The sequence below is a fragment of the Mastigoproctus giganteus genome, chromosome 6 (genome assembly GCF_048544385.1).
Source record: "Mastigoproctus giganteus isolate SK-2022 chromosome 6, ASM4854438v1, whole genome shotgun sequence".
NCBI classification, from domain to species: domain Eukaryota; kingdom Metazoa; phylum Arthropoda; class Arachnida; order Uropygi; family Thelyphonidae; genus Mastigoproctus; species Mastigoproctus giganteus.
In genome coordinates, this window is record NC_143580.1 from 212,214,509 (window position 1) to 212,233,424 (window position 18,916).

At 35.2% G+C, this 18,916-nt stretch overlaps 1 protein-coding gene across 1 annotated transcript in view; it reads right to left on the minus strand.

Annotated features, from left to right (window-relative positions):
* LOC150084929 (uncharacterized) overlaps positions 1–18,916 on the minus strand; it is a 79,285-nt gene that overhangs the window by 35,968 nt on the left and 24,401 nt on the right. Inside the window, exon 4 of the mRNA XM_090376394.1 lies at positions 1,715–1,884. Coding sequence (XP_090232520.1) covers positions 1,715–1,884 — 170 coding nt within the window. The remainder of the gene's footprint in view (positions 1–1,714; positions 1,885–18,916) is intronic.

Sequence of the window (18,916 nt, forward strand, 5' to 3'; positions counted from 1 at the left end):
TATATTTTCAAATTTATATATGTGTCTGGTAAGCTACTCCGCAGATCGAACACAGTTTGGTCTTGCTTTTTCAACTCATCTATTGCCATCCATTTGTGTAGAATTGCAAGGGCAGCCTTTTGCCTCTCCAAATCCTCAATTTCAGTTTTAAGGCATTTTAGTCTTGCACTCCACATGTCCTTGATTTTTAAGCCCTCTTAACTCCATTTCCTATTGTGCTTCATGTGGGATAAAAGTTAAAGAGCCACAGGTTGCCGACCCCTGACCTAACCCGATACAAGACGATCCTAACCACAGAGCCAATACTCTTGATCATTTTCTCACAAACAACCTTTCTAGGTACATGGTAAATGTCTTGAACTGTAGTCCTCTAGGCACCTCAGATCACAGCTTGGTGATGATCTCTTCTCCAGTGGAGCCTTTCTCTCTTGGCCATTCTCAACTCATGTTGTTTGTCATTTCAAGAATGCAAAATGGGATGATCTGCAATATTCCTATTTTTATTTTCCTTCATTGGGTTACTGTTTTAAATTTTCTGATATCAATGTTTGCTCAGATCATGTCAGTGAAATTATTCTTGTAGGGATGAAATCCTTTATTCCACATTACATCTTAAAATCTCATCCGTTGTTTAAACCTTAGTTTTCCAATAAATGTGTAAGGCTGTTCAAGATAAGAAAGTTGTATATTGAAATTGGCTTGCATCAAAATCTCCAGGTTCATTTTCTGCCTATAAAAAAGCTTTCGACAATTGTAAAGCAGCTATTAATGAGCCCAAACTAGATTTTGAACAGGCTGAGAGTAGAAAACTTGCTTCTTTGTTCAAATAATAGTCGAGCATTCTGGTTTCTTGTCAAAAATACTGGCTCCAACCCTTTCCATTTCTACTTTCACCTCAGCTAAAGCTGACCTGCTAGCATCCTACCTTTCTTCTAACTCTTGTACTGACTATCTTGGTAAACCACCTCCTACCATTCCTAGTACATTTCATTCAATGCCTCCCGTGGTTTTACGTCAAAAGGATGTCAGAAGGATTTTGAACAGTCTTGATAACAAGAAAGTGCCAGGTCCTGATGGTATTTCCCCACTTAGTGTTAGCCTATCTCTAGATACTTTATAAAACTTTTCCTCTTTGGCAACGTTGTTCTCTCAGGCATTCTTTTCTAAATAAAGCCCATTGAATGAAAATTTGGTGTGCATCACAAACTTGCACGGTGGGGGCAGTGTGAGGGTAAGAAACAAGTGTGGGCAAGTTTCAAGTGTTATCAATATCTAGAAAGGTATTAATATTCACAATTTGTTTTTCTTTAGTTTAATTTAAGACTAATTTATTTTATTTCAATTTGGTTCAAACACAACAAAATGCGTGCCTTGTCAAGTATAGCCTTAATTGTTACATTAGTATGCTGTTTAGTGTTCTCTTTTCTTTTTCTGAAATTTTAGCTTTTGTGGATATGACTTTTACAGACCTTAAAACACACACACACACACACACACACACACACACACACACACACACACACACACACACACACACACACACACACACCAAATTCAATTATCCTTTGTAATATAAAGCTAAATGTTATTAAAGCAAAAAATCCAACCAAAATTTTTTTGCAGCTTCTCGTTTATTTTTATATTTCTTCAAAAATACTTTCAAACTGTACTAACTGTATTGCAAACTACCCAAGGTAAAGGAGTTTTAACAGACCTTTTCAGGGGTGTCTTGTTCTAATGATGCAGATATGCTAGGTGGTGGAGCTGGTGGTGGAAGTAAAAGAGGTGGCAAAGGTGACCTGCTATTAAAAGTTTGTATTGGGGCTTGTTTCACTGGCAGTGCACAACAAATAGCAGGAAAATGTGTGAATTCTCCACGAAGAACTGTTTAAAAAAACCCGTATTTCATAATCACGTCATTTTGGATATCTTTTTATTTTTGTCTACAAAAAAGATGTTTCCAGATAATTTTCTCCTTTTCAGTTCTTGCAATGGGTCAATATGTAATTTAACCTCCATAATTGTAACAATTTTAAAATAATTCAAAGTAATCCCTACAAATGTAACACTTGTGACACACAGCAAGAAAGAAAATACAAAATTAACATAAACAAAATTTTTATTTAATAAAGTAGTAACTTATTCTTCAAGGCTCTAAAGAAGAAAGGTCCATATATCTAATGAATATTCCAATAAAATAAGTTTGAAATTAACTGAAATTAAAAAAAAAAAATAAATATATATAAATATGTATATATATGTTATAGTCCTAACATCCTATGTTCAAATCACAAAGGAGGTTAGGCAAGCGAAGATTACAAGAAATCTTTGGCAAAGGATGCAAAGAAAAACAGCAAAAACTTCTCTACTTATATAAACTTTACTTATATAAATTTGTGGCAATGGGAAATTGTGGGAGCGAAGTTAAAAAATATGTAATTAATGATATTGAAATTTCGCAAGATTATTTAATGAAAAAACTTTCGAGCCTACAGACCAGTAAGGCTCCTGGAGTTGATGGAATATACCCTATAATCTTAAAAGAGGCGGCAAGCGAGTGCATTGAACCATTGAGGCTAATTATGCGAGCATCACTAGACTCTGGGGAGATTCCCTTGGATTGGAAAAGTGCAAATGTATCTCCCATACATAAGGGTGGCTCTAAAAGTGAAGTTGAAAATTATCAACCTGTCAGTCTGACATCAGTAGTAGGGAAAATCATGGAGGCAATGATCAAGGATGGAATTCAGGATCATTTGGATCGAATTTCAATTCTCAAGGATACTCAGCATGGTTTTATAAAGGGAAAATCATGTTTAACAAATCTGGTTCGCTATTTCGAAAGGGTCACTCACGAGCTGGATTTAGGGAATAATTTCAACACTGTTTATTTAGATTTCAGCAAAGCTTTTGACTCAGTCCCACATGAGCAGTTGCTTTATAAGCTGGAACAGGTTGGAATCACTGGGAAAATCCTTAGATGGATAGAAGGATGGCTTCAGGGGAGGAGGCAGAGGGTTGTGATAAATGGCTATTCCTCAGATTGGGTTGATGTAAGAAGTGGGGTTCCCCAAGGATCAGTATTAGGGCCACTGTTTTTAATTTTCATAAACAACATTGATGAAGGGATAGAGGGCGTGATGTCTAAATTTGCAGATGATGTTAAAATTGGTAGAGTAGTTAATGATCACTGTCAAGCTGAGCTTCTTCAGAGAGACCTAGATAGACTTCAGGAATGGTCAGAAAAATGGCAGCTGTGCTTTAATCCAACAAAGTGTAAAGTATTACACCTGGGAAACAGTAATCCCAAAAAAACTTATTCACTTGGTGGAGTTCAACTAAACCCAGTACTGGAGGAAAGGGACTTGGGTGTTACGATACGGTCAGACATGAAATTCTCTGAGCATTGTAAACAGGTTGCAAGGAAGGCCCATGATGTCCTATCGATGATCTATCGAACTTTTGCAAGTAGAAAGAGGGACGTGATAATCCCATTTTATAACGCTTATGTTAGACCACACTTGGAATACTGTGTTCAAGTATGGAGACCGCGCCTAAAGAAAGACATCGAGCTTCTTGAAAGGGTGCAAAGAAGGGTAACTCGCCTGGTGAGATCGGCAAAAGAGCGTCCTTATGAAGTAAGACTTCGAATATGTGGGTTGCAGAGTTTGGAAACTAGACACCTTAGAGGAGATTTGATTGAGGTGTTTAAGGCTCTGAGAGGCATCAGTAAAATGAATGAGGACAAAATTTTCAAGACTATAAATGATGCTAGAACTAGGGGACAAAAATTCAAGTTACGGGGGGAAATGTTTAGATTGGACTGCAGGAAGTTTTATTTTAGCCAGCGAGTTATAAATTACTGGAATAAGTTGCCTTCATGGGTGGTAGAGGCCGACAGTTTGGGGAAATTCAAAGGTCACCTGGATAGTACTTTCGGGTAAGGGAAGCGCATAGGATGATAGGTTTAATTTCCTTTTTATTTATTTTTTATTTATTAATTATTATTATTATTTAGTTATTTATTTATTATTATTTTTTTTTTTTGTTTTTATCATTGTTTTGTTTGGATTTTTTTTTTTTTTTTTGGCTGGTGCACCATAAGCCATAGGCTTTCTTGCACCATGCGGCCGTTACTAATACTAATAACTCTAGAAAACGGGATGAATCAGGTTGGTCCAATTAATATCGATGGTTCGATTGTTGAAGATCCTGCTCAGATAATTGACAAACTGAATGAGTATTTTGCATCTACACTCACATATGAGGAATTCTGTAGGGAAGTGGAGAACAGAAGCTTGTTAAACTCTAATAAGGAGCTTAAACATTTTGTAATAACAAAGAGCAAAGTGGAGTAGAAATTGTTGAAGCTAAATATCAGAAAGGCACCTGGGGTGGATGGGATCTATCCAGTTATATTAAAGGAGGCAGCAAAGGAAGTAAGCAAACCCTTAGCCATAATCATGAGAGTATCCTTGCACTCAGGGGAGGCCATGACAGACTGGAGATGTGCAAATGTATCCCCAATTCAAAGGGGGATCAAAGGGCCACAGGATTAAACTTACAGACTCGTTAAAACTTCTGTTCCAGAGAAAACAACGAAGTCACTGGTTAAAGAAGCATTACAGGATCATCTAGACAAGACTGAGTAATAATCAGACACAGCATGGGTTTGTTAAGGGAAAGTCTTGTCTGACAAATTTGATTGGATGCAAAAAATAATTTTGATATCATATGCTTGGATTTCAGAAAATCTTTAGCAGTATGGCATTAATGGCAAGTTGCTACAATGGATAAAAGGGTGGTTGGGAGAGAGAAAATAGAGTGACAATTATTGGACACTGCTCTTCGTGGACTAATGTTATTAATGGAGTTCCCCAGGGTTCGGCATTGGGTCCATTGTTGTTTTGTACATTTATCAATGATACTGATAAAGATATATCAAGCTTAATGTCGAAGTTTGCAGATGATACAAAGGTTGACAGAGTTGTTAATGATGATAATGACAGTTTGCTACTGCAACAGGATCTAGAAAAGTTGGGCAGATGGGCTGAGAAGTGGCAACTGAAGTTTAACATTGACAAATGCAAAGTACTGCATATGGGTAGAAGTAACCCCAGAGAAACATACCAAATGTGTGGTACTACATTCAGGGTGGTAGAGAATGAAAAAGACCTGGGGGTAATTGTGCAGTCAGATATGAAATTTTCTGAGCAGTGCAGACAGGCTGCCAGAATAGGTCATAGGGTCTTGTCAATGATATACAAAAATTTTGCTAGTAGGGAGAAGGAGGTGATTATTCCTTTGTATAAGGCAATGGACAGACCATGCCTTAAGTATTTTGTACAGGTCTGGAGTAGGAAGGATGTAGAGTTGCTAGAATGACTACAGAGAAGGGCAACAAAATTGGTGAGGAGAACAAAGGGGTGCTTTTACCAAGAAAGGCTGAAGTTCTGCAAATTGCAGCATCTGGAGATTAGGCACCTGCGAAGTGATCTGATTGAGGTGTATAAGGCTTTGAATGAGTTGAGTAGGCTAAATGCTGAAGGGATGCTTCCTGTTGCTCAGATTACAAACCTGAGGGGGAATAAATTCAAACTGAGGAAGGACAGTTGTAGAGTAGATGTTCATAAATTTGCCTTTAGCCAGCAGGTGGTTGACTGCTGGAACAAACTTCCATCTGTTGTTGTGGAAGTTGATAGCTTAAATAAATTCAATGAAGAAATGGTTGCATGAAATGAATTTTTTTTTTTTTTTTTGCTGATGTATAAGCTTGCTTTTTTGCATCATATGCCTCTACTAATGCTAATCGTGGAAGCATGAAAGTGTTAAAGAATACCTTATGCTGTCTAGATTATTATTTAGATTAAATAATATATTTTAAAAAATTTCAAAATTAAAACATTTAAGAATTTATATGAAACTCAGACATCCACTGAAATGTTTCTGAAATATACAAATATTCTATGAACTAAATACACATGCACTAGTAGAAAGTGTGACGGTGGAGCTTTTTAAATAATGATGCACTCTGGGTAGTAATAATGGTTGAGAAACATTATGCTTAAAAGAAAGCTATTTTCAACAAAAGAACAAAATACAAATGTAACAATCCTCTTTCATTACTTGAATGAATGTAAAACTATTAATGACTGTTGACTACAATGAAATTATAAAAGATGATAATCTTTGCAAAATACGGTAATAAAAAAGCCATGAATCAACAAGAACAACAAACTAAATTTTACTGTTCTTGCTGACTGCCATCAGATCTGAGGAGATTTTTACAAAGCTTTAAAATGCAACAATCGCAAAATTGGAAGATACAAAAATGTAGAATTAAAAGAGAAAGAGTAATAAAATTATATTATATGATATTAATATGGGCTGCACTGCACAAGGAAGCCAGAGGCTTTTTCTATGCTGGCAAAAAAAAAAAAAAAAAAAAAAAAAAAAAAGGCAAAAAATGGCAAAAAAGAGATTACATCAAATATTAAAATTAAAGTTTTACATAGTCAAGAAAGAGAAACTGTTTTACATCTAAATAGCATTTTGTGATTATTTTAAAAGTGTAATTAACGTACAAAATAAATTTTTATTTTGTACATTAATTGTACAAGAATTGAAGCATGTACAAAATAAATTTTTATTTTGTACATGCTTCAAGAATCCAAGTCACAAACTGTATTTTGTTCTCCTGCACAAAAAAATACATTAAACTTCTGTATCATAGAGGACTTTTTCTTTGTTTTTTAACATAATGATCTGCCAAACATAAGTTATGTATTGTGTTTGGCAGATCATTAAGTTCACTTAATTTAAATTTAAATTTTAAATTAAATTTAAATATTAAATTTAGAGAAATTTTATTTCCTTATAGTAAGCAAGTTAAAATGAATTGTTAGAGTGAAAATAAAATACTACTATGTCTACAAATTAAGAAAATAGCAGAAATGAGAAATACATCCTCCACTAAAATGGAAAGAATCCAAGTCACATGCTTCCTTCATGCAGATCTGTGCCTACAAATTTAGTGAGACCTTGTTGTTTGTTTGTTTGTTACTTGGTTTTTAGGAGCATTAGCAACTAAGGCCATATTGCTCCGGGAAATGCGGTGGCCATTCCCTGACCTTTCTGCATCCTTCGTATTTGGTGGTGACGGGCTCGAACCCCGGTCTAATCAAGAAGCGTATACTGCTACTCCTTCCCCACCTGGCTATGGAGGTGCCTAGTGAGACCTATTGTCTGACATAATCTCTCCAGTTCTAGTATCATTAATACCATGAAAATTTTACTGCTATTCATTTTACTATCCCTTTCTCAGAGCTTTCTAAACCCCAACTAGATCATCCCCTGCTTAAAGGAAGGGATAAACAGTTTTTTTTTTTTTTTTTGTTTTTTTTTGCCAGCATAGAAAAAGCTTCGGCTTCCTTGCACAGTGCAGCCCGTATTAATATCATATAATATAATTTTATTACTCTTTCTCTTTTAATTCTACATTCCAGTATCTTCCAATTTACCAAACACTGCAGCCTGCATTGAAGTCTCTCTCTCTTCAAGTGGAGGGGAGGTATTCTTCACTTGAAGAGTTCAAAAAGCAACCAATCACCTGGTTGATTTCTGAATGCTTTTCACTTCCAAGTCCCTGGATTCATTATGCTAAATTTAGGATGGTGTTGGTGGAATGTGAAAAGATATCAAAGGATACATGGCAGAAAAGAAATCACCAAAAATTGTTCCTGTGTTCTAAAGTTCTACTGTCAAATAAACTCTGACACAAAGAAAATTGAACAAATTCATTTATTATAATTTTGGTTTGATCATGAAATGGGTCACTGCATTAATGCCTGTCTTAATGAAAGTTATACTGATGTTTTATTACAGTTTGAGTATTGTTTTAATTGGCATCCATACCAATCAATGATAACATTCTTGATTTCTCTGTTTTCAACTATTTCATGTTTACTCAATTTTACTGTTTAATAAAATGTTCTATGTGGAGGTCATGTGTATATATACACAATCTAGTACCACAGCACCCAAATGGTCTGACCAATTTGAAAATGCAGATCTTTCATACAAAGCTGTCAAGCAATTTCAAATTTAGAGAAATACGGATTGATATGAGCAGTATAGCATATCTACTACATTTCTGAATGGATTGAAAAATGTTTTGATGAAAGTTGCAGAAAATTTTGATTACAAAATACAGTCGATTCCAGTTATTTGGTACACATTGAGACTAGTGCATTTTGGCCTAATTAAGCGGCTGCCCTAATTATCCGAAATCTCACGTAAATAGTTAAAAAATACAATGGATCCCCGTTTTACATTTGATTCACCGTACAATCAAATCACGTTAAGACGGACTCACCATAGTAAAGTACCGTTCACTATACGATGTGTAGTGAGCGCTGTCATTGTGATCACGTTTGTGAATTGAATTTTAATTCTCTTAAACGGCAATTCTAATTAGCAAAAATAGGAGAAAATTTATCCACAGGGTATAAAAGAAAAGATATATTAAGCACAAATTTACTTTTTATTACCTTACCAATTAAAAAATTAAATGATATGTGAAAATCGGAATAATTAATACGTACTGTAATATGTACATACGAACTAGTTGACATTTCTGTTCACTAACATTTGTGGGTGGGGGTTAAAATTTAAAACAGTAAAAAGATAAGTGATCAATAACAAAGAACAAGGCACACACAAATTGCAAGTAACACAATATGCGTAAGTGAGAACGGAGTAACGAGTTACGAAGCTTTAAAAATAGAAGTGAAGAGAAGATTCTGAAAATTAATTTTTTATATGATTGAAGATTCCATGGAAGTGTCAACACATTTCACCATAATAATCCAGAGAATTCCAGCTGTCGGTATTATCACAAATTCAATAAGATCGACTTTACTATCCGTTTATGATAGATTTCACAAACAGAAAAGCCAAATAAACAAGTGACTGCTAATTGTTTTATGGTTATGACCTCCAGAAATCTGACCGAACCACGTGTACGGTTGGAGACAATCATAGGGAAATCTCCAGTGCTGCAGTCTCCTGCCCCGATTAAACGGCATGTTGTCCCAATTAAGCGAAGTAAACCCTGGCTAAAATTCTCGACTGGGTTCTGTTCTTTAAGATTTGCCCCAAATAAACGGCTGCCCCGATTAACCGGTGGCCCAAATAACCGGAATCCACTGTAACTACATTTTGTAATCAAAATATTTTTGGTATAACAAATAATTTGAGGAATATCAAGTTTTATTATTCAGCAAAGTATTTTGAATTCCTTTCAAATGCAATTTGAAAGGCAATAATTTATTTTCCAATAATTTTGTTTGAGACAAAGCACTACTAACACATTTCTGAAAAAAAAAAAAAAAAAAAAAAACCCAGAATACCTCTCCAGTCTTATATTACAATGCATAATTGCACGAATAATTAGAATGTACAGTAACTGTGTTTTCTTGTCATTCAGGAGTGATTTAATCACAAGTCTGTTCATAAGAAAAGGAGGCTTTTATTAAAAATAAACAAGTATTTTCATAAATAGCAAAAAAATCGGAGAACAGTATGCAACAAAATTTAAATGTTTAATTGGGATTTGTTTTCATCTTTAGAAAATTATATCGTTAATGGGGAGAGCACGGAAGCAAAAGACAAGGTCAGTTCAATGGCATGGGTCAACATCACACTTTCACTCTCATGAATGGGAGGCTATCAGGATTCAAGGGTGAAACGAATTATGGATTTAATTAATGATTGATCACTCATTAATTAAGTGAAAGGATATGACATCAGTGTTCTCTCCAGAAAAATTTACTAGTCGGTTGGCATTATGAAGTAGCTGGATGGGGAAGTGTAATACAGGTAGGTCTCGACTTTGAGTTAATTTGTTCCTAGCACGCACTCAAAGCAGAAATTTATGCCCATAGACAATATTAAAAACAGGGATTACATTCTCAGAAATCAATTAGCTTAGAAATTAGGGGTTACATTCTCAACAATGAAATTAGTTAGCTAATTAGTTTATGTTTAAACAATGATTGATTTATCCAAAGAAATGAAAACAGCCTGTAAAATCAAGTAAATTATAATTTAAAGAAATAATTTATGACTGTTAAAGAATGTTTATTCTTCATCATCGACAAATGCACTCGTTGATCACTCATTGTTGGATCGGTACTCGTTATTGGTTTGTTTCACAAGGAGTCTTTCGTCTTCAGAAATGCTTCAAGAAGCATTTGTTTCCAAGATAATCTCTTCTCTTTTCTTTATAAATTTCACGAAAGCATGCATAAGCATTTTTTAACGGCATGCACAAAATGTAACTAACTAACAAGGTACGTGCTAGTGAGATTGCAACTAACACAATTCGCGGCGGGGAGTGACAAGTTTACAAAGCTAAAAAAAAAAAAAAAAAGAACGAAGAGAAGAAGATTCTGAAAATTTATTTGTTTTTTATATGATTGCAGATTGCAGTGAAGGGGAAACACATTTTACCCTAATAACGTAAAAACCCACACAATTCCAGCTATCGGTATTTTCACAAATGCAATAACATAAGTTTACTACGCTTGCACTAACAGAAAAGCACAATAAACCGGAAAGTGCAAATTGTTTTATGGTCTTGATCTCCAGAAATGTGCTTTAGAAAAATATCACAAAGCCATTCAAAATTGGTTCTTATAACAGAACATATGATAACGATTTGTGTGTTGCATTTAATGATTTGAATTGGTAACTAATACAATTTTCATTATAAAATGACCTTTTAGAGATAAATAGCTCATTTATACAGCAAAAATTTCAACTTCCAAGGTATTGGAACTAATAACTAAAGAACAATGTGTTATTGGGTTCACATTACAATATTTTCACAATACGATAGAATGGATCTCTGGAACGGATTAATATCATAAAGCGGGGCGCACTATATTGTACAGCTACATGAGTGGTTTGAAATGTGGGATTTATGAATGTTTAACATAAATTTTTTTGCAATTAATTTTCATATTTTCGATTTTGTTGATATTTGATACTTGGAAAAGGGGGGAAAAAACTCGTAAAGCGGGAACTGCCTGTACTTCACATTATAAAATTTTCTGTTATAAGTGTCACTTAAGCGATCCACAGCAAAAATTAATTACATAATTTAACACTATATGCACCTGTCACATTGACCTCGATTGCATAGTATGTTCAAATTAATATTGATCGAGATCAGTGAGAAGTACCATACAGTACTGCCGGGCGGTCAGTTAAATTCCCTAGGCAGTGGACCCATTCAATAGGTCCTGGGGAGAACAATGGACATGCCAGCAATGCCAAAGTGCTTCAATAATTACAAGGGATACTAAATTCAAAAAATAGCAAGGGGTTAATTTTTCAGTACTCACCTTGATCGATCTGCAATTGTTATGGTTTGAATGGCAATAGGTGACTAGCTTTAAGGTGATTGGTTCTTAAATTAAGGGGTGGGTAAATAGTAATTATGATGGAAACGGGATTAAAATATGCGCAAGGAAGTAGAAGTGCACTATCTCCATCCTTGGTTGTCATTAAATTGGGATTCTAAATAGTGGATAAGCCAAAAGTTGTAACGAAGGACTTTCGTTAAAAAACGTCTTCAGTTGGCAAGTTAAATGAAAAGGGAACGCATACTGTATTTAAGAAGAATTTTGTAATCCCGTGATGCACTTTGTTACTTGCAGGAATCTCAGATTGGTAAGATTCCAAACCGGAGAAAGATTGAAGGGGAGTTTCGCATTTATAATATTAAGATCGGAGTGGTGACGAAACCATTCTATAATGAGGGCTTCGAATTGTAAAATTTTGTAACTGTTTTTTAATTTTGATATGGTAATAGCTGAGTCAACTAAGGGAGTATATGGTTGTTGGAGTGGGCATGTAAAGCAAGTTCAGTGCTAGATTGTCCAGTTCTGAAGCTATTGTAGTGATAGTATGCTCTGGTATTGGATGATTGGGTTGAACTGAATTTGGTTGTGGTATTACCAATGTAACAGGTGTTACAATTGTGTTGACATTTTATTAAATAAATAATATTCATTTCGCTTGTTGGATATTTATGTGTTTCTTTATATTTATTGAAAAGTGATCCGAGTTTGTTATAAGTTGAAAAAATAAGAGTGATGTCTGTACCTGCAAATATTCAATACCGAAATTGTCCTGCAAGATTACTATGATAAGGAAGGACGAGTTTTACTATTTATGATGAGTTGTATGGGGTTATTGATATTATTTTTTGCGATGGAAATAGTATGTTGGATTAATTTTGGAGGATAATTTCTGGCTATGAATTTTTTTTGTGAGATATTGTAACTCATTGGATAGGTAGTCTTGTGAGGTGCTGAATTTAATGGCGTTGTAGATTTGGTTATAGAGAACGGATTTTTTTATGTTGAAAGGGTGGTGCGATGTAAAATGTAGGAATTTCCCTGTGTGTGTGTGTATGTTTTCTATAGATCTTAGTTCCTAGTTTAGCACCTGTTTTATATATGGTAAGATTGAGAAAAATTAATTTGTTTATTGGTTTCTATTTCAAGTGTGTATTTCTTTGTGTATTAATTTATTTATTGGTTTCTGTTTCAAGTAAGTCTGTCGTGAATTGAATTGAATTTTGTTTCCTATTAAAAGTACATCATCGGCGTATCGCATGTATAACTTTATCTCGGAAGGGTAAGGTTGTAGGATTTTATTTTCAACTGTGGCTAAGTAAATTTCGGAAAGGGGAGCAGAGATGCCCAAGCCCATGGGTAACCTGAATATTTGTTGGAAGATCTGATTGTGAAATCTGAAATGCCTGGCGTCTAATAGTAGAGAGGTGAGTTCTAAAATATTGTTTATAGAAAGGGAGGTGCGATTAATGAAACTATTGTCAGAAGTTAAATATCCACAAAGGGCTTGTAAGGTGAAAGGTATATGTACATTGGTGTATAGTGATACGACATCAAATGATGCTAGAATATCATCGTCAGCGATTATGGTGGTTTTAATTTTCTCAAAGGCTTGGTTGGTATTACTGATTTTAAATTTTAAAAACCTGGTGAGTGGAGATATGATTTTTACTAGAAATGAGGATAGGTTTGCAAAGGCGGCTTTACTAAAAGAAATAATTGGTCTTAAGGGGGTGGCCCGATTTACGCAGTTTGGTAATTCCAAACATATGGGGGAGAACATTGCTTCATATGCCAATCTGCTGTAAGGTATATAGGGTGATTTCTTTATTAGACTGGAGTTTTCTAAGGATAATGTCAAGCTTGTTTTTTAATTTGGATATATTATAGGAATTATTAATTATATAGGTGTCTTGGTCTGCTAGAATTTGTTCCATTTTTTCTATATAAGTGGCTTTATCTAAAATTACTATGGTATCTCCTTTGTTCTGCTTTTTGGATAATAATGTCGGGGATTTTATTTAGTTTATGAATATCATTGAGTTGTTGTTTAGATATATTAGATTGGAAGGGGGTTTTGAGTTAATAATAGTGTTAGTCTGATGTAAAATGCGCCATTTGTCAGGGTGATGTTCGAGTTTTGTTTGAAGTTCAATAATACTTTCTTTTATGGGATATTGATGGCTTTTTATCACAAAGTTGAATCCATGCTCTTGAAAGGAGATACCATAGTAATTTTACCATAGTAATTTGCCACCACCTTTAATATAACTGGATAGATCCCATCAATCCCAGGTGCCTTTCTTATGTTTAACTTCAATAATTTCTCCTCCACTTTTCTCTCAGTTATTACAAAATCATTAAGCACCCTGCTACAATTTGATAACCTTCCGGCATTTTCAATCCTTAATAACTCCTCATGTGTGAATGTAGATGCAAGTGGACCAATCTGATTCATCCCCTTCCTTTTAGAGTTTATATAAGTAAAGAAGTCCTTGGTTTTCTTAGCATCCTTTGCCAAAGATTTCTCATAATCTGCCTTCGCTTGCCTAATCTCCTTTGTGACTTGATTACAGACTAGCTTATATCTGCCATAGGCTTCTGTGTCGCCTGATAATTTATATGCATCCCATGCATTTTTCTTCTTTGCCACGAGTCTCATTAGTTCATGTGACATCCATTTATTCCTAAACTTTGAAAAATATTTCTTAATTGGTATGAAAAGCTTAGTAGCTTCCACAATTAATTCCTTGAATACTTCTCACTTAGAATTTGCTGTTGGTAACATCATCAGTTGGTCCCACTGTACAGAATTTAAAAACGGTCTGGGACCACTGTAGTCACCTTCATGGAAGAAAAATCCCTTCCCTATACTCCTGATGGTAATTATATCTTTAAGTAAATCCCACATCAGTACATGTGATCGCTGCCACCTAGTGGTTCCTTTACCTGGAAATTCTTAATGATTGAATAATCACTGTTGATAACCAGATCTAGAGTATTATCCTCTCTTGGTTACCTCTTGAACAGCTGCTGCAGAAAACAATCATCCAATAAATTCACAAAAGTCTTGCTAGTGTGCAAGTGACCAACCCACAAGTTCCAGTCAATATCTGGCAAGTTAAAATCCCCCATTATAACACAATCTGATTTACTGGCCAATTCTATTTCTCTGTAAAATGGTTCGTTGCACTCATTAGAGTCATTAGGTCTACAAATCACTCCAATTCTCATTTTTGGTTTCCCAGTGCTTATGTCACACCAAACTGACTTAATGTTGCACTGTCCATCTATGTCAACTGGATGCACTTCCAGTTGACATAGATGAACAATGATAAATGAGATTCTGGCAGTCAAGAGTAAGGAAAAGAGTTTTAATTTCAAGGAAGGGTTAGTTGGTTTTAATTAATTCGGATGATATATACAAAGAAAAGTACAGCTGAACTCTTGGTACTTTCCAGACATTCGTCTCGAAAGTACACTAGCATTCAACTTAAAATGGATAGTATGATATTTAGCAAGCCAGACAGAAAAGAAGGTAGTAAGGCACAAGTACAGACTGATGGGTAGCCAATCCACATGATAATAATCATAAGTTGATTGGTTTCAAGGCCACACAGCAGCACTGGGCAGACGAAGTTTGAAGATAAGTATTTTATTCACGACGAGGGAAAAAGTAGACCTCTGTTTAATCAAAATCACAGACATTAAAGCAGATGTCACTGATGAGCTGAAAAATATTTTGAATTAATCCTCATCTAGAAAGCTCTTTCTGGGGAAGGGAGGGAAAATATTGTGATAACATATGTGGACATTGTAGGATTTGTGATACTGATAAAATCCCAGAGTGCCCAGGGCTGTAAAAACTACCAAGCTTAAAAGTGCATAAAATACTTACCCACTTTTAAGCTCAATAGCTTTTTATATATACAGTGGATTCTGGTTATTTGGGACACAACAGAATTGTGTATTTTGGCCCGATTAAGCGGCTGCCCCATTTATGCAAAGTTTCATGTAAATAGTTAAAAATACAGTGGACCACAGCTTTACGATTGATTCTCTGTACAAGCAAATCACGTCATGATGGATTCACCATAGTAAAGTATGTTCACTATACAATAAGTAGTAAGTGCCGGTCATTGTGATCACATTTGTGAATTGAATTTTAATTGTATTAAACAGCAATTCTAATAAGCTAAAACTGGAGGAATATTATCCATAGGCTATAAAAGTAAAGATATATTAACCACAACTTTACACTTTATTACCTTACCAATTAAAAAATTAAATGATACATGAAAATTGGAAGAATATTTCCCACAGGTTAGCAAAATAAATTTACGCTTACATGCATTAGTACATACTAACTAGTTGATATTTCAGTTCACATTTGGGGGGGGGGGGTAAAATTTAAAACAATAAAAAAGATAATCAACCGATAACAAAGAACATGGCATGCACAAATTGCAACTAACACGATACATGCAAGTGAGAATGGAGTAACAAGTTATGAAGCTTAAAAAATAGGAAAGGAAAGATTCTAAAAATTTATTTGTTTTTTATATGATTGAAGATTTCATGAAAGGGGAAACATATTTCACCATAATAAGGTAAAAACCCACAGAATTCCAGGTGTCAATATTATCTCAAATTCAATAAGATCGAGTTTACTATCCATTTATAATAGATTGCACTAACAGAAAAGCCCAATAAACTGGAAACTGCTAATTGTTTTTATTGTTTTATGGTTGTGACCTCCAGAAATCTGACTGAACCACATGGTATGGTCAAAGCCAATCGTAGGGTAATCTTGGATGCTGTGGTCTCCTGTCCCGATTAAACGGCATGTTGTCCCAATTAACCAAAGAAAACTCTGGCTATTTTCTTGATTAGGTTCTAAACCGCTGCCCAGATTAACCGGTGGCCCAAATAACCGGAATCCACTGTGTGTGTGTGTTAAATAAAAGTGGGAATATACTTACTAGTGATAGCAATGTGCACAAAGTGGCTGGAATGCTATAGCTCGGGAGAAAACCCGAAGGGGAAATTTTCCTACAAATTAAGGCTTAACAAAATGTGCAACTTGTGCATAATTATTGAACACCATTCTGGATCCTTGTATGTGTTTGGTGCAGAGAGTGTGAAGAAATTAGGTGCCAACTCAGCATTCTTATGAACATTTATGAGAATCTGAAGAGCAGGGTAGATGGCCTCGAAGGAATTAAAATGGAGTGGGAGGGCCCACCGAACTCTCAGCTGCCCAACCCAACATCAATCAGAGCTCACACTTATGCATTAGGCAATGCAGAGAATCTCCAAAGCAGAATGCACTGGTCCCACAGGGGTTAGTTATTGTTGGTGACTCTTGTCAGGGAAACAGGTATATGTCGTGCAAGAAGGATGGATGGATGGAATAGGACCAGGGGCAAAAGTACATGATGTAGAGCAAATATCATCTTTCAAGGGCATAAAAGGTGATATTATTGTGATGATATTAAGGGTAGGAGATGTGAGAACTTAACAAGTACAGGACAATGTTGTGCAAAAGGCACAAGTTACTACTAAATTTGAAATTGTCTGCAATTCTGCCCAGACACAATAGGAGGTAGTACATGTGCAAGGTTCATGGTGTAGAATTTTTCTCAGCGTGATCTGTGCTTATTAACAAGAGAGACTTCTAACAGGAATGGTATATACTTAAATAGAAGGGGTGCAAAAATATTTGCTGATGGTATCAAGGCAGTGATAAGTGGATCAGAAAACTGCTAGCTTGGGGAAGGGGATACATAGACTAATCGATTAATTAGAGCCACAGGCAAAGGTGAAAGTGATTCTTGTACCACTTCTATCTGGAACATGCAACAACCTGGAAAACAAGGTGTTGGGGATTTTAGGCCCTGCTGTGGGCCATCATAGAACAAGTAAATACATGGGTTGGGTTAGAGTAACTAAGAGTAAGAACATGTACATATATATACTTGCATGTATACTAATGCTAGGAGCATTGAAAATAAATTTGATGAATTCTAAGTACTGATTAAGTCATCAAATGCAGACATTGTATGGATAGAGAAGTCATGGTGTCACTCTGGTGACATAAGCAATTTGAATATGGCGAGTACAATGTATGCAGGAAGGACAGACAGGATAGGAGGGGTAAGGGTTATGCTCTTAGTTAAGCATGTTAAATCTAAGGCAGTGCATCTGGTCAATATGGGTGACCAGTGCAATGATGAGTCAGTTTGGTGTGATATAAATACAGGGTAAACAAAACTGAGAACAGAGTTTGCTATATGCATAATGACTGTGATGAGTATACCAAAGCTACACAAAGAAATAGAGAAATAGGCCAGTAATTCAGAATGTCTTATAATGGGGGATTTTAACTTTCCAGATGTTAACTGGAATTTGTGGGTTCATCACTCGCACACTAGCAAGACTTTTGGGGATTTCTTGGATGACTGTTTTCTACAGCAACATGTTAGAGAGGCGACAAGAGGAAGCAATACTCTTGGTTTGTCAACTAGTTTTATCCTGTCTTTCGTTATTGTGAACGAAATAATTTCGAACCTAAGGATGGTCTGGAGGATACTGGAAAATCCTCCACGCCAACCTTCAAACCTTGGCTCACTTCAAATATGTATTCTTGTCAAAGTGATGTCTTTCCTGCCAAACACAAACTTTGCTGCTACACCCAATGGACCAAAGCGTTATAGCAGCCTTTAAGACCTACTATCTGAGATACACTTTTAGTCAATTCCCTGAGGCTAATGGTCAACAACAGTCAATCAAAGACTTCTGGAAAAATTACACATTGTGAAAGCAATCAGCAATAATATCAAAGAAGCCATGGATGAAGTGACATATCAGTGTCTGATCTATCAGAAAAGTGTGACCCAATGTTGTAGAATACGATGGAGTAGAATGTGAAATTCTGGCAATTATCACAGAAATTGTTCAAATGGCACAGGTAATAGAGTTTGAAGAAGTCAATGTAGCTGATGTTCAGGATTTATTGAATAGCTATGGTAAGACAGTAAGAAACGAACAAGAGTTAACGGAGTACAAGAAAACAGTTCAGAAAATGACAGAGGTTCTCCCCCAGAGATGATGTTAACAACAGAGATCTTATCTAATTGTTTAAATAAAATGACACATACATGCCTTATCAGAAAATGATCCTGATTTTGGATAAAGTTGCATAGTGAAGAGATCCGTTTAAATGCTTTAAACTTTTATAGCGAGATGCTATGCAACTGTAAGAAAAAACAGGAAAGTCAACAATAGATGCATTTTTGAAGAATGCCTTCAAGTGAGCGCAATAATGTAGTTCAGTGTTATTTTTCATAACAGGTTGAGTTTACTGTTTTACTTTACTTTTGCAAAGTTTTCTTTTATATTACATTTCTTAACATGATATGTGATTTTCATTTCAAATAAATTTATTTTTAACAACATGTACCTCTTTTTTTTTTTTTTTTTTTTTTTTT